Source organism: Capra hircus, chromosome 1 (genome assembly GCF_001704415.2).
Source record: "Capra hircus breed San Clemente chromosome 1, ASM170441v1, whole genome shotgun sequence".
NCBI classification, from domain to species: Eukaryota; Metazoa; Chordata; class Mammalia; order Artiodactyla; family Bovidae; genus Capra; species Capra hircus.
In genome coordinates, this window is record NC_030808.1 from 83,540,482 (window position 1) to 83,558,081 (window position 17,600).

The following is a 17,600-nucleotide window of genomic DNA, read 5'->3' on the forward strand; positions in this document are numbered from 1 at the left end:
GCTTCTTTGAACCTCAGGTTTCACTCTTATGAAACTCTGTCTTGCAAGGTTTGGTGGAGGATTGAATGAGATACTATTTGCAAAGCACTTAGCTTATGCCTGATTTATAGTCAGCTCTCAGTGATAGTAGTAGTAGTAACAGCAGCAACAGTGGTTCTTGTTAATGTCACTATCATGTAGCAGAGATTATCAGTGTATCCAGTCTGTCTGGTGCTTAGAATTACCCAAACAGGTATGAGTGGTTTCACAGAATCCTATTAATGGCACAGAATACATTTTTTTTCTTCCAAATCAGCATGTTGAAGATGAGTCAAAAGCGGTAAAGCCTGGAAAACAACATTTTTCTATGCACTTCTTAAAGCATTATGTGATTTTATTTCAAAAAAAAAAATTTGTTAATCCCATATATATATATATATATAAATCAAAGCATTATTATACTTTTCTTTCCCTAGGACTTTTCTAAAAGAATTGGAAAAATGCACCGAAAACCCTGAACTTCTGGCACATTGCTTTCTCAAGAGAGTAAGTCTATGCCCCTAATAAATCAAAATAACCTTGTGATTAAAGTCAGCCCTTTATTTTCTATGTAAATGGCAAGGGCAAATGGAAACACAAATGGTCTAAAAATTTGTATCTGCCTTTTGAATGCAAACTGGACTTCACCCAGTGTGAACTGAGTTCACCCTGCTAGGTGGGAAGGACTGCAAGCCTGGTTTCCTGCAAAGCCCCCTAAAATAGAAGACTGGCCCCCCTGATCCCTGAGGTAGATAATCCTCCTCTGGATGACTAAGCTAACTGTTGTCAACTAGAAAAGATGCACAAAGTGATAGTGTGAGCTAAGTTCTATTTGGGGCAAAAGAGGACTTCGGTCCAGGAGGCAGCACCTCAGATAGCTCTGAGAAACTGCTCCAAAGTGGTAGTTGGGGGAGGTCAATATAGAAGATTTTGGTGAAAGGAGAGTTCAATGCCATCATGCACTTATTTTACAAAAAGTTTTCTGCTAGTCATGAGGAGCTGATGTCACCATGAAGGGATTTAGTGCTTTTCTAGATATGAGGAGATGCAAGAATTGGGAATTATAAGATAGGTTCCTGAAAATATCTATCTAAAGACGTGTTCCACCAGTTTCCCTGGAGCACAGAGTGCTTCACTCTTCACAACAGCTGCAGTAGCACAGGATTCAGCCTCCACAGAGGAAGATGACAAATGACCTTGGCAAGCGCCAATTTGTGGTTGACACTGTCTTAGGACAAGAGTCACACAGCAGGCTTAAATTCTTCACTAAAGTTGTATTAACACTCTCAAAAGAACTGTGAAACTGAAACTCTCAGAAAGTATTCTTCCATGTTATTTTCTACAACGTCAAGTACAGTGCAGTGCTCAGTTGTATCTGACTCTTTGCCACCCATGGACTGCCAGGCTCCTCTGTCCATGGAATTTTTCAGGAAAGAATACTGGGGCGGGTTGCCGTTTCCTTCTCCAGGGAGTCTTCCCCACCCAGGGACTGAGCCCAGATCTCCTGTGTCTTCTGCATTGCAGGCAGATTCTTTACTGCTGAGCCACTGGGAAACCTGACCCAGATGCCCTCTTCTTTCTAAGCCTTTCGCATTTCTTCTCTCTCTCCCAATCAGCCCTTCCTTTCATTCTCTTGCTCTTTTTTTTTCTAATGAGCCTGAGACAATAAATCAAACAACTTAAATTTTTCAGCAGCTCAAAATAGGACTAATAAGTCTAAGAGTAGTATTTATGATAAACCAAAAGCAAGGAAATGAAAATTCCTCAGGTTTCAAGCTATTAGACACAGTGGAGAAATAGTCTTCAACCCTCAGAGCTTTAACCAACCTAGAAGACCCCTTCCATAGCCCTACCTGGGTTTTCCATCACAGCCTTATCATAGGTTTTTCATCCTGAACCAGAATTAAAGATACACTAAAAACTATTTTGGAGGAGATGATGAGATAGCAGCGCAGTAGGTGGATGCAGAGTATATCTCTCTCTGTGCTTGCATCAGGAATACATCTTCAGATGCAGAGGATCTCACAGAGCACCAGCTGAGAGCTGGCTGGAGTCCCTAACCACCAGAAGGGAATACATAGATTGACGCAAAACATGGTAGAATGAAGGAAGGAAGGGAAAAAACAGAAAGAGAGTGAGTAGGACTGGACCTGAACCCATGGGGTGGAGGAACTGAAGCAGGGGTGAAACCCCCGCATCGGAGGAATAGTTTGGGACAAAGGGGAGGCATTTGAGGCTGTTGGAGGATGAAGCAGCTGATCTGTGAAGGTCTGAATGGAATGAGAACCACACAAACAATCTGTACTGCAGCCCTATGTACCCCAGACAGGGACACAGGTCTTCCAGTATGCACAGTAGGGACTGGGTAGGGGCTGGAGAGCAGTCCCAGGACAAGGATTGCTATTGACTGTGGGAGACATCCTGAGGGGATGTGAGGGAGGAGATAGAAGAATGTCCTTGGAAGAAAGCTGGGCAGCTCTGGAGGCAGGGTGATACTGCTGAGTCAAGTGCAGGGAGTAGAATCACTACTGTAGCCTCTTTCCCTCCCCACATACTGATGCTAGCAGCTGATGGAGAAAGACCTCAGAGATGGTGGCCCTTTGAGTGCCTGACACACTAAGCAATAGAGAGGGACCCCAGCCAGGAGGACCCTTTGAATGCCTGCTGCACCAAGCACCATAGAAGGACCAGCCAAGGAAGCCCTTTGAACACCAACTGCCAGAGGCTAGAAAAAGGCTCTGCTGCTGCTGCTGCTGCTAAGTCTCTTCAGTCATGTCCAGCTCTGTGCAACCCCATAGACGGCAGCCCACCAGGCTCCCCCGTCCCTGGGATTCTCCAGGCAAGAACACTGGAGTGGGTTGCCATTTCCTTCTCTACTGGTTGAAAGTGAAAAGTGAAAGTGAAGTTGCTCAGTCGTCTTAGCAATCCCATGGACTGCAGCCCACCAGGCTCCTCTGTCCATGGGATTTTCCAGGCAAGAGTACTGGAGTGGGGTGCCATTGCCTTCTCTGGAAAAAGGCTCTAATAGCCTTTTTATATCCTTATATCCTGCACCTGTGGCTGCTGGCTTCCCTATACATCTGGCGCATCCAGGTTCCTTGGGATCCAAGCATCTGCGCCACCTCCACACCTAGTCCTCACTAGGGTAGAACTGCCAGAGGCTATGGAAAAACAAACAAACAAACAAACAAACAAACCCTAATAGTGTGAAAATCTCATGTACCCATGGCCACCAGCTTCCTTGCACACCTGGCACTGCCAGGTTTCCCACGATGCAGCCAGCTGAGCCACCTCCATACCTGGTCCTCAGTGGGGCAGAGTTCCCTGGGGAGGAGTTGCCAGAAGATAGAAAAAGTCCTAATAGAGCCATATCACCTGCACCAGCTCCTCTGCATACCTGGTGCTTCCGGGGTCTCTGATCCAAGCAACTATGCCACCTCACACCCAGTCCTCCCTGGGGCAGACCCAAGTCCTCCAGGGCAGCCTCGGGAGCAAACTCCAGTGGATGACCCATATGCAGAGGTGGAGATAAAACCACAGTTGAGCTCCAGGGGCAGAGTGGCTAAGGAAGAGGATTGAAAACCTTTCCACCAGCTATACAAGCTGCAGACTAAATCCACACGATCAACTAGGTAAACTCTGAGTCTTGTTGTTGTTTAGTTGCTAAGTCATGTCCAATTCTTTGTGACCCCATGGACTGTAGCCCACCAGACTCCTCTGTCCATAGGATTTCCCAGGCAGGAATACTGAGTGGGTAGCCATTTCCTCCTCCATGGGATCTTGTCGACCCAGGGATCAAACCCACGTCTCCTGCATTGGCAGGCAGATTCCTTACCACTGAGCCACCAGGGAAGTCCTATGGAATATATAAAAGGACAATGAGTGTTCACACAAAAGAAGAAGCCCTAGCTCTGGCCACTGTGGACACTGGAGGCAAGCACACACAGGTATAGGGCTAGATTAGAGTCTGTGCTGTCCCCACAACAGATACAGAGAACAGTCGAGTTTTGGAAGAACTCCTAGGGAGGTGGAGGTGGAATTGCCACTCTATATACATTTTCCTCCTTTCCTTTTCACCCTTTCACCTTTCACCTTTTTTTCTTTTCTTTTTCATATTATTTCATGTTCTTTTTTTAAAAATTATCCCTTAAATTTTTATTTTTTATAACCTACTTTTTCCATTTTTTGGAATGTTTTAATTTTAAACAAATTCATTTTTACCCTAGTTGTGATTATGCTCTTCTTTTTTCACTCCTTTTTTATCCTTTTTTTTCCTCTGTTTTCTCTCTTCTTTTCCCTTCGTAAGTGTGTGAGTTTCTTTGGGTGTTCTTGGCCATTGAGTGTTGGTTTCACCTTGGCTATTGAGTTGGGCTTTTATCTTCTGTGCTATGAGGCCTGTGAAATCTTGGTGCCACAGTAAGGGATCAGGCCTGAACCCCTGAAGTGGGAGATCTGAGTACAGGACTTTGGACCACCAGAGAACTCCCAACCCCATAGGACATTAATTGACAAGAGCTCTCCCAAAGGCCTCCATCTCAACACTAAGACCAAACCTCACCCAAAGGCCAGAAAGCTCCAGTGCCAGACATCTCATGCCAAATCACTAGCAAAAAGAAACACAGCCCTGCCCATTAGCAGAAAGGCTACCCAAAGCTATACCAAGCCCGTAGACACCCCAAAACACACTGCTGGACTCCGGCAGTACCCCTCAGAGAGACAAGATCCAGTTCCATCCACCAGAACACAGGCACAAGTCCTCCCAACAAGGAAACCTTTACAAAACACTGATCCAACCTCACTCACAGGGGGCAGACTCCACAATTAAAAGGAACTACAATCCTCCAGGCTGCAGAAAGGAGAACCCAAACACAGTGAATTAAACAAAATGAAAATACAGAGAAAAATGCAGCAGATGGAGGAATATGGTAAAACAAAAACAAAAAAAAAAACAAAAAAACCTTAAGACCAAACAAATGAAGAGGAAATAAGCTGTCTACTTGTAAAAGAATTCAGAGTAATGATAGTAAAGACAATCCAAAATCTTGGAAACAAAATGGAGGCACATATAAATAGACTGGAAGCATGGATAGAGAAGATGTGAGAAATACTTAACCAGGACCTAGAGGAATTAAAGAATAGACAATCAGCAATAAACAACACAATAACTGAGATTTAAAATACACTAGAAAGAACAAATAGAAAACTATCTGAGGCAGAAAAACAGACAAGTGAGCTGGGAGATAGAATAGTGGAAATAGCTGAAGCAGAGCAGAATAAAGAAAAAACAAAAGAAATAAGGACACTCTCAGCAACCACTGTGACAACATTAAGTGTACCAACATTAAAATTATAGGGGCCCTAGAAGAAGACGACAAAAAGAAATGGTATGAGAAAATATTTGAGGAGATTATAGGTTGAGGGCAGGAGGAGAAGAGGGCAACAGAAGATGAGATGGTTGGATGGCATCATCGACTCAGTGGATATGAGTTTGGGAAAACTCCAGAAGATAGTGAAGGATAGGGAAGACTGGCATGATGCAAGCTCATGGGGTTGCAAAGAGCAGAACATGACTTAGCAACTGAAAAACAACAATAGTCAAGGACTTCCCTAACATGGGAAAGGAAATAGGTACCCAAATCCAGGAATCTCAGACAGTCCCGTATAGGATAAACCCAAGGAAAAAAACACCAAGACACATATTAATCAAACTAATGAAAATTAAACACAAATAACAAATCTTAAAAGCAGCAAGGAAAAGCAACAAATACCATACAAAGGGACTCCCATAAGGCTAACAGCTGATCTTTCAACAGAAAATTCTGCAGGCCAAAAGGGAGTGGCAGGATATACTTAAAGTGATGAAACAGAAAAAACTTTAGCCAAGATTGTTCTATCCAGTGAAGATCTCATTCAGATTTGAAAGAGAAATCAGAAATTTTACAGACAAGCAAAAGTTAAGAGAATTCAGCACCACAAAACCAGCTTTACAACAAATGCTAAAAGTTCTTCTCTAGACAGGAAACACAAGAGAAAGAAAAGACCTACAAAAACAAATCCCAAAACAATAAAGTAAATGGTAATAGGATCATACATATCAATAATTACCTTATATGTAAATAGACTAAATGTTCCAACCAAAAGACACAGATTGGCTGAATGGATACAAAAACAAGACCCCTATATATGCTGTCTACAAGAGACTCACCTCAAACCTAGGAACACACACAGCCTGAAAGTGAGGGACTGGTAAAAGATATTCTGTGCAAATGGAAATCAAGAGAAAGCAGGAATAGCAGTACTCACATCAGGTAAAATAGACTTTAAGACTGTTGCAAGAGGATAGGAAGGACACTACATAATGATCAAGGGACCAATCCAAGAAGATATAATAATTATAAATATATATGCACTCAACAGAGGAACATCTTAATACATAAGACAAATGCTAACTATTAAAAAGGAAATTGACAGTAATACAATAATAGTGCGGAACATTACCCCACTCACACCAATGGACAAATCATCCAGACAGAAAATTATTAAAGAAACACAAGCTTTAGACAATACTTTGGACCAGTTGGACCTAATTGATAGCTACAGGGAATTTCATCCAAAAACAGAGATTTCACTTTCTCCCCAAATGCACATGGAACTTTCTGCAGAATAGATCACAATTTGAGTCACAAATGAAGCCCTGGTAAATTAAAAGAAATAATTTCAAGCACTGTTTCTGATCACAATGCTATAAGATTACCTATCAACTACAGGGGGAAAAAAAACTACAAAAAACATAAACACATGAGGCTAAGCAATATGCTTCTGAATAATCAACAGATCACTGACGAAATCAAAATATACCTAGAAATAAATGACAATAAAAACACAGCAGCTCAAAATCTATGGGATATGCTAAAAACAGTGCCAAGAAGTAAGTTTATAGCAGTACAAGCCTACCTCAAGAAATAAGACAAATATGGAATAAACAACCTAACTTTACACCTAAAGCAACTAGAAAAAGAACAAAAAACCCAAAAGTTAGCAGAAAGAAAGAAATCATAAAGATCAAAACAGAAATAAATGGAAAAGAAATGAAGGAGACAGTAGCAAAGCTCAATAAAACTAAAATCTGGTTCTTTGAGAAGATAAAATTGACAAACCATTAGCCAGACACATCAAGAAAAAAAGGGAGAAGACCCAAATCAATCAAATTAGAAATGAAAAAGAAGTTAAACAGACAACACAGAAATATAAAGGATCATAAGAGGCTATCATGAGCAACTATATGCCAATAAAATGGAAAACCTTGAAGAAATGAGAAAATTCTTAGAAAATATAACCTTCCAAAATTGAACCAGGAAGAAATAGAAAATATGAATAGACCAATCACAAGCATGGAAATCAAAACTGCAGTTCAAAATCTTCCAACAAACAAAAGCTTGGGGCCAGATGTCTTCACAGGCAGATTCTACCAAAAGTTTAGAGAAGAGCTAACACCTATCCTGCTCAACCTTCCAGAAAATTGCAGAGGAAGGAAAACTCCCAAACTCATTCTACAAGGTCACCATCACCCAGACAAAGATGCCACAAAAAAGAAAATTACAGACCAATATCACTGATGAACATGGATGTAAAACTTAACAAAATTTTACCAAACAGAATCCAACAATACATTAAAAAGCTCACACATTATGATCAAGTGGGCTTTATCCCAGGGATGCAAGGATTCTTTAGTACATGCAAGTCAATCAATGTGATACACCATATTAACAAAATGAAAGATAAAAATCATATAATCATCTCAATAGATGCAGAGAAAGCTTTGACAAAATTCAATACCCATTTATGATTAAAAAAAAAAAAAAAACAACCTCTCCAGAAGATAGGCATAGAAGTAATATCAGTTCAGTTAAGTCACTCAGTCATGTCCAACTCTTTGTGACCCCATGGACCTCAGCACGCCAGGCCTCCCTGTCCATCACCAACTCCTGGAGTTTACCCAAACTCATATACCTCAACATAATAAAGGCCGTATATGACAAACCCATAGCAAACATTATTCTCAATGATGAAAAACTGAAAGCATTTCCTCTAAGATCAGAAAAAAGACAAGGGTGCCCACTCTTGCCACTATTATTCAACATAGTTTTGGAAGTCCTAGCTACAGCAGTCAAAAAAGGAAAGAAATAAAAAGAATCCAGATTGGAAAAGAAGAAGTAAAACTCTCACTGTTGCAGATGACATGATTCTCTACATAGAAAACCCTAGCGATGCCACCAGAAAATTACTAGAGCTAATCAATGAATATAGCAAAGTTGGAGGATATAAAATTAATACACAGAAATTTCTTGCATTCTTATATACCAACAATGAAAAATCAGAAAGAGAAATTAAGGAAATAATCCCATTCACCACTGCAACAAAAAGAATAAAATACCTAGGAATAAACCTACCTAAAGAGACAAAAGACCTGTATGCATAAAACTAAAAGACACTGATGAAAGAAATCAAAGAGAACACAAACAGATGGATAGATATACCATGTTCCTGAACTGGAAGAATCAATATTGTGAAAATGATTATACTGCCCAAAGCAGTCTTTTGGGTAGTATAAAATTGGGTCATGCAAAAAATTACACTAGATTCAGTGCAATCCCTATCAAATTACCAATGGTATTTTTCACAGAACTAGAACAAACAATTTCACAATTTGTATGGAAACACAAAAGACCCTGAATAGCCAAGGCAATCTGAGAAAGAAGAATGGAACTGGAGGAATCAACTTGCGTGACTTCAGACTACACTACAAAGCTACAGTCATCAAGGCAGTATGGTACTGGCACAAAAAACAGAAATATAGACTAATAGAACATAATAGAAAGCCCAGATATAAATCCATGCACCTATGGGCACTTTATTTTTTTTACAAAGGAGGCAAGAATATACAATGAAGAAAAGACAATCTCATCAGTAAGTGGTTCTGGGGAAACTGGACAGCTATGTGTTAAAGAATGAAATCAGAATGCTCCCTAATGCCATACACGAAAATAAACTCAAAATGGATTAAAGACCTAGGTATAAGACCAGAATGAAAGGTTTAGAGCTAAACATGTTTAGAGGTAAACAGGCAGAACATTCTGACATAAATCACAGTAAGATCCTCTATGACCCACCTCCTAGAGTAATGGGAATAAAAACAAAAATTAACAAATGAAATCTATTTAAACTTAAAAGATTTTGCACAGCAAAGGAAACTATAAACCAAGTGAAAAAGATAATCCTCAGAATGGGAGAAAATAATAGCAAATGAAACAATTAACATCCAGAAAAACAAACAACACAATCAAAATTGGGCAGAAGACCTGAACAAATATTTTTCCAAAGAAGACATACCAATGGCTAATAAACACATAAAAAGATGCTCAACCTTGCTCATTATTAGAGAAATGCAAATCAAAACTACAATGAGTATCACCTCACACTTGTCAGAATTGCCATTATCAAAAAATCTACCAACACTAAATGCTAGAGAGGGTATGGGGGAAAACGGAACCTTCTTGCACTCTTGGTGGGAATACAAATTGATCCAGCCACTTTGAGAACAGTGTGGAGATTCCTTAAAAAACTAGTAATGAAACTACCATATGACACAACAATCCCACTACTGGACATATACCCTGAGGAAACCATAATTAAAAAAAGACATGTTCCCCAATGTTCACTACAGCACTATTTACAATAGCTAAGACATGGAAAAAGACCAGATGTCCATTGACAGATGAATGGATAAAGAAATTTTGCTACATATACACAATGGAATATTACTCACCCATAAAAAGGAATGCATTTGACAGAGTTCTAATAAGGTGGATGAACCTAGAGCCTATTATACGGAGTGAAGTCAGAAAGAGAAAGACAAATATTGTATGTTATGCATATATATATGGGATCTAGAAAGATGGTACTGATGAACATGTCTGCAGGGAAGCATGGAGACATAGACATAGAGAACAGACTTGTGGACTCAGGTGGGAAAGGAGAGGTTGGGATAAACTAAGAGGGTACCATTGAAACATATACATTATCATATGTAAAATTAGATAGCCAGTGCAAATTTGCTGTATGACTCAGGGATCGCAAATCTGGTATTCTGTGACAACCTAGACCGGTGGGATGGGGTGAGATGTGGGAAGGAGGTTCAACAGGCAGGGGACATAAGTATATCTATGCCTGCTTCATGTTGTTATATGGCAGAAACCAATATGATATTATAAAGCAATTATCCTCCAATTAAAAATAAATAAAATTTAAAAACTATTTTGTATTCAATATGATTAATTTCCTTTTTGAATTACTTTTATAGCATTGCTATAGTGTTTTACACCATTTTACAACTTTATGCTAATTAAACCACTAATGTGAAATCTAGTTTCAGAATTTAGTAATATTTCATAATTGCTTATATCATTATTGCAAAGATTTATTGAAATTATTGAATGAGAAAAGGACCAAATTTCTATGGGAAACAAATGGATATTATCAAATAAAAATTGTCCAAATTATAGGAAATGGTTGGGAAATTATTAACTAGGCATCTTTTCTGAGAATTTCTCTCCTAAAGTTTTACAAAGCTTTTCATACCCAGACCACAAACCTGCATATAATTCTATATGATTTATGATATTGGGGACAAAATACCAGTAGTAAATTCTTATCAAGTACAAAGCTATTACTCTGGGACAAATGAAGTAATTAAAAACTACAACTACTTAATGTTTGAGAATCCTTGAGGGAATTATCACTGCTGTGCAAAGACTTGTATTTGTTAGTCAAAAAGGCAGGTGCATCACCTACTATTTACTACAGCAGTTAAACTCTTCTCATAATACTTGAGACTTCCACTAATCATGGATGTAAGCTTTGAAATATTGCTCTAGCCAAGTGCTTTAATCAGATTGGGTAGCCTGTAGTATCCAGGAAGATTTTGCCCTAGAGACCAAACTCTATTTAGAACAGCGTTTACCTTGAGTTTTATTTGTTCTGAGATCTCATGTGGTACAAATGAAAAAGCCCTGGGGTAGGACTCAGAAAACTTAGTGTTAGTTGCTCAATTGTGTCCAACTCTTTGCAACCCTATGGACTGTAGGCCTCCAGGCTCCTCTTTCCATGGGATTTTCCAGGCAAGAATACTGGAGTGGTTTGCCATTTCCTTCTCCAGGGGATCCTCCTGACCCAGAGATCAAACCCAGGTCTCCCACATTGCAGGTGGATTCTTTACTGCCTGAGCCACCAGGGAAGCCACTTGGAAAACTTCACTTCTCATCTAAGTTGAGCCACTTGCTATCAGCATGACCTCAACTTTCCTCCTCCTTGCAACAAGCTTGGTAATACCAGTATGTAAAGTTGTTGTGGAAATGAAATCAAATATTGCATATTGCACACAGAATGGCTCTACAAAGTAAAAAGTACTTTAACGATAGCTACCATTTGTTGAGTACTCTGCATGTGTTGGGCATTTGTTGAGAGGGTTCTATATATCTCATTTAATCTCACAGCACTCATAGGAGTTGACTGCAGTTTTGAGCCTACTTAACAGATGAGAAACTGAAATGAAGGAAAGTTAAGTTACTGACCTCAGGCCAAATAAGCAAATAGCTTTGTTTGTAACTAACAAGGCTGAGAACTGAACCTGAGCAACAGTCTTCCCAATTCCTAAGCAATTGCATCTCCCTGTATGAATATGAGTTTTGGGGTAGCAATTTTTTAGCCTCCTGATTTATTCTATAAGGAAGTTAAAGGGATCAGGCACTTTTGTATGCTGCTGGTTAGTTCCCATGTTTTCGCAAGAATTTTGAACTGAAGAGTAAATTTAGGTCAGTAGTGTGCTTCAGTGCTAGAAGGCATGTAATGTTCTGTGATACTCAAAGTACAGACACAGAAGCAGGAAGTCAAGGCTTCAGGAGCACAGGTATCAGTTCAGCATCCACCAAGAGAACACAGAAATCCACAAGGAAGTGGCCACATGGTCATCTCTGCCGGAGCAGTCCAGGCTCTGTGGCAAGCACAGCTGCTGTAGACTGGGTTCTCCTGATGGAGAGGATGAAGCTGGCAAACTGACTCCACAGGCTTGGGTATGCTTTCTACCTTGGATATTGGCAAATGTGTGCCCACCTCTCGTGGCCTTTGATACAATGAGAATATAGTTCACACAGCACTTGGAATCCCTCTTGATCTCTAGCTATGAGATAGTGGTGTCACTTTTTATGTCTTGGAAGACTTGTGCTGCAGGTTGAAGGTGATGTTCGAGGCAGGGATTGCCCAGACCACTTAGTTTGTGTTCAAACTTCCACTGCCATATTTTCCTTCTGGGATGTTTCTATCTTTTGGTTATTTCTTAAGTTTCTCTACAGGGTTGGCATCATGATGACTGTAAAGTTGGTGCTAGTGGTAAAGAACCCACTTGCCAATGCAGAAGACATAAAAGACATGGGTTCGATCCCTGGGTCAGGAAGATCCCCTGGAGTAGGGCATGGCAACCTGCTCCAGTATTCTTGCCTGGAGAATAACATGGGGGACAGAGGCACCTGGTGGGCTACAGTCCATAGGATTGCAAAACGCTGGACATGACAGAAGTGACTTAGCATGCACGCATGGGGAGAAAGCCACCAGCACATTTTTGTCCATTTTATTACTCACTGCAAAACCATTTGGGGGAGATATTTATCTGGGTATCCCAGATAAAGAATGGAGGAGAAAGGATAAAGAGAAAATCCAACTCCTGTTCATGAATTTAGTTATTTATTGACCAGAGTCCTAAAGCTTCTCTCACAGTACTCCATTCATATCTGTGTTGTTTATAACCCTCTGTTTACCTCCTTGTCACGCACTCACTCCAACATAAGGTTATTTGTTGTACATCCCCAGTTCCTTACACATTGAAAATACTCCAGGCCTACTGAGTGAATGAATAAACTGTGTCATTATATCCTTTTATTGAAAAATGCTAACTGGTTAACCTGTTCTAACTTTTTCTCACCCAGAAAGAAGATCTTCAAATATATTTTAAATACCATAAGAACCTGCCCCGAGCCAGGGCAATCTGGCAAGAATGTCAAGACTGCACCTACTTTGGGGTAACACTGCATTTCTAAGTTCTCCCGCAAACTCTTTTCCCGGGACAATGTTCATAGGCATCCAACTTTTAAAGAAATCTTAAAGTATGAACTAGGAAGAGGAATTTGGCATTGGGATTTGTGTTTATTAAAGTCTTTCCTGTTTTGAAATTGCACACTGGAAGTTTCAGTGCCGCCCTGGGTCTCTATAGGACAACCTGTAAGGAACCGCTGTAGCCTGGTGAGAAAATGGAGTGCTCTTCTAGGATAGGATTTTTGTTGTTGTTGTTTGTTTGTTTTAGGATACGTTTTAAAAATGGAATTAAGTCACACTTGGGGGAATCCCTGGAATGATATCAATAAGCCTATCATGTACCCTTAAATAGATTCCCACACCCCCAAGCCTCAACCTGAAGACAGGCTGCCTCCTTTTCAGAAGGCTGCCCCATTGTCTCCCTCCTTATGGACTTACTTTCTAAAAGAAATAAATAGGCATATATGTATACATATAACTGATTGACTTTACTGTATAGCAGAAACTAACCCAACATTGTAAAGCAATTATACTCCAATAAAAAGTTATAAAATAAGAAAAAAAAATAATAAAGTGAGTCCTTGAGAAAACAAAACAACATAAAAGAACAAGCAATAAAGAAATAAACAGCCTGGCATCCCTACTTGCCTTTAAAAATGCTAGCCAAGACTGGCCCCTTTCCTCTGTCTCTCATTTTACAGTCTGTAACTAAGTGAGTGAACCGCCGAAACATTACGGAACTGGTCGACCCTGCTGCCCTGTCCTGTGCGTGAAGAGTCCACTTCACTTGTATTTAAATGCTGCTGCTTCTCTTCTCTGTGTGTGTGTTGTTTTGTTTCATGTTGTTTCTGTTTGACTTTTCAAGGTATGCCAGCGTCAACTGGGTCACAGTCTCCCTCTTTTTAAGTGTCTGAGAGAACCAAGTCAGAGACTTATAAAGTACCAGATGCTGTTGAAGGTAAGTTGATGAGACAGTACTTCCTATGCTGAGAGAACAGATGTAGGTGTGATGGTGCACTTTACCTTGAAAAGTGAAAGTGAGGTCGCTCAGTCGTGTCCAACTCTTTGTGACCCCATAGACTGCAGCCTACCAGGCTCCTCTGTCCATGGGATTTTCCAGGCAGTAGTACTGGAGTGGATTGCCATTTCCTTCTCCAGGGGATCTTCCCAACCCAGGGCTTGAACCCGGGTCTCCGGCATTGTAGACAGACGCTTTAATGTCTGAGCCACCAGGAAGTCCCTTTACACATGTAGAATTGTAACTTCAACTTCCAAGGGTGAAGCTAGGTCTATATTTCTGGCTTTTCCTGTCCCCAGATCTTAATGAGCTTCCTCAATGAGGAGTAAGACCAAAGAATCATAGGGGCATGGAGGCCTAGCTGGTCCAACGTGTAGCCAGCACGTGGACCTCTAAGGAGAGCCCAGCTTATTGTAGCCGGGGTCCTGGGGAGGACAAGGCCACCACATGCTGGCAGCTTAGAGAGTGGGGAGGCAGGCAGGCCACTACTCTTGGTAAGATGTTTACAGGTAAGATACCATCTGCTCCATTTTACGCCTGGGACAAGGAGCTTCAGGAAAGAGTTGTGATAGTCCCTGAAGTTGCTGTTAATATGTTACATGCATTTAAACAGAGGGGAGAAGGCAACACTGGAGCCTTCTCTTCTTCTGCCGCATCTACCTCTGCTTTTAGACTGAGGCTTTTTCTCAAGAGCAGTGTAACAGGAGGAATTTGTTCTGTGGAACCCCCTAGTGGTTCTTTCTCGCTCTGAGACCAGCACACCTGCAGGAGAACACTCCTAGGGACCCCCCCACACACCCACACACACAGGTCAGGAGCTCTGTCAAGGCTGCTTTCCCACATGTAAGCTGGGGGAAAGGTCTGGACTACTCTTCCAAGGTCTGTTTTTAATTAACCTTTATTAAGTAGGTCTTGCCCAGTGGCTACTCTCTGTTAATTTGAAAACAAGCTGTTTACTGAGTACCTTCCCACGTGTATTTCTTACTTAATCCCCATAGTCATATGTGCCCAAAGGCTCTGGATTGTGAAGAAATGGAGGCTCAGGGCAGTTAAGCTACCACCAGTGTTCTGCCCTCAGGACAAGTTCCCCTCTCAGCTTGGCATCAGTAGGCCCAGCCTCGGCTACACTGGCTCTGCTGCTGCCAGTGTGGGGGGCCTCTCAGGCCTTGGTTTCCTCGTCTGTAAAGTGAGGACACTCACCCTCCTGCATAGGTTCAGTGAGTGACATAGTCGCAGTCAAGAGCTGGCTCAGGGCTGACCCCCGGAAGCGTCCATCACATAACCTGCAGCTGTTGTTTCATACCCGGAGTCATCACACCAGCCTGGGAGTGAGGAAGGTGACCCTCTGATTCCCTCCGTGAGGGGCATCTATGAGCATGTTTGATAAAGCGTTCACTTAGGGCCTTGTACTCCTCTGACAGCCCCATCTTTACTGTTATCCTGACTTTAGAAGTCCTACCTACTGCTGGACCCAGTGAGGAGGGAGCAGGACCTACATAGGGGTCTTCACCTCCTGGGCCTGGTACACCCAATACTGAAGAGCTCAAGCTTTCCCATAGAAGCAATGTTGATGCAATAGCTAAGTCTGTACCTTCCGTGGAGGACTATAGGACAGAGTGATTAGAAACACCGACTCAGGAATTAGACATCCTGGGTGTGGTCTGGCTCTGATGCTTCCAGGCTGCGGTGAAACCAGGCAATTGCTTAACCTCTCTGTACCTCAGGTCCCTCCCCTATAGAATGAAGGTAGTAATTGTACTTTCCTGGTATGCTCTTTGGGAACATTAAGTGAGGTAATGCATATTAAAAATACTTAGAAGGTTTGTATTTCACTGAGGAAACAAGAGACAAGATCACTATAAAATATTCCTTGGGGGTCTGTGCAAAAACCATGGGAGACTACACAAGACAGACCAGATTACTCCATAGCTAAGCTTCTTCCTGCCTGGAAGAACAAGTTTAAACCATTGGCATGCCGGTGAAGAGAGGAAGAACTTTGGAGTGTTCTCTGCTCTAAGGGACAGAGCTCATGCTGCAGTGCCTGTGTGCTAAGTCACTTCAGTCGTGTCTGATTCTGAGTGTAGCCCGCCAGGCTCCTCTGTCCATGGAATTCTTAAGAATACTGGAGTGGGTTGCCATGCCCTCCTCCAGGGGATCTTCCTGACCCAGGAAGGATCATGGGATCCTGGTGTGGGAAAGCTTTCTAAGTATAAAACAAAAAGGAAAAGGAATGATAGACTATACCATTAAAAACAGACACATGAAAAACGGGAAAATATTGTATTAGCATGATATGTGACAAATGGTCAGCATGTTTAACAATAAGCCTAGAGAAATTAACAATATGGAGAGGGAAATGGCAACCCACTCCAGTATTCTTGCCTAGAGAATCCCGCGGACAGAGGAGCCTGGTGGGCTGCCGTCCATGGGGTCGCATAGAGTCAGACACGACTGAAGCGACTTAGCATGCATGCATGCATTGGAGAAGGGAGTGGCAACCCACTCCAGTGTTCTTGCCTGGAGAGTCCCAGGGACAGAGGAGCCTGATGAGCTGCCATCTATGGGGTCGCACAGAGTTAGACATGACTCAAGTGACTTAGCAGCAGTGGCAGTATACATATTAAAACTGAATAAAAACTGAAAGATGAAAAGCTGAGGTAAACAAAAAAAATCAATATATCTTTAGTTAATACAGAATAATTATTGTTCATTAATTTCTGGCAAAACTGCAGGCCATAGAATTAAATATATTTCCTGAAAATGTAAGACTTAAAAATGTAACAGACGAGAAGAAGAGATAAGGTCTTCTAAGCCAAAAATAGAAATAAATCGACTGCAGCAGTATTCAATAAATATTCCAACATTTAGTAAAAAGATTAAGACACTAGAAACATTCACAGTATGAGTCCATTCATATAAAATTCAAAAACAGATTTAAAGTATGTATAATATGAATGCATGTTTAGGTGGCAAAGCTACATAGGAAAACAAGGAAGTGAATCTCATTATATTTGGAGAGTAATTACCTTAGGCAATAATAGAATGGGCTGTGATAACAAAGTGATAGGGGAGTTGGACTTCCAACATGCTAGTAATGTTATTTCTTGGTCTACATGACTATTGTACTGAAGCTTGAATTATTATTGTGCTAAAATGTACATATGATTTAAGCATTTTTCTCACTGTCTACTTTATTTCACATAACAAAAAGTTTTTAAAATGAAGTAGAGAGTATTCTCTGGCAGTCCAGGGGTTAGGATTCTGCACTTTCACTGCCTAGGGTTCAGGTTCAATTTCTGGTTGGGGAACTAAGATCCTGCAAGCTGCTCAGTGAAGCCAAAAAAGAAAAAAATTAAAATTAGTAGAGATATAAAGAATTTGAATAGCAAGTTTCACTCACTATTATGTGTTATCTCTTTGT

The 17,600-nt window shown here is 41.0% G+C and overlaps 1 protein-coding gene across 1 annotated transcript in view; it reads left to right on the top strand.

Annotated features, from left to right (window-relative positions):
* MCF2L2 (MCF.2 cell line derived transforming sequence-like 2) overlaps positions 1 to 17,600 on the top strand; it is a 280,616-nt gene that overhangs the window by 207,283 nt on the left and 55,733 nt on the right. Inside the window, exons 18-20 of the mRNA XM_018047459.1 lie at positions 456 to 525; positions 13,056 to 13,148; positions 14,027 to 14,119. Of these exons, the coding sequence (XP_017902948.1) occupies positions 456 to 525; positions 13,056 to 13,148; positions 14,027 to 14,119 (256 nt within the window). The remainder of the gene's footprint in view (positions 1 to 455; positions 526 to 13,055; positions 13,149 to 14,026; positions 14,120 to 17,600) is intronic.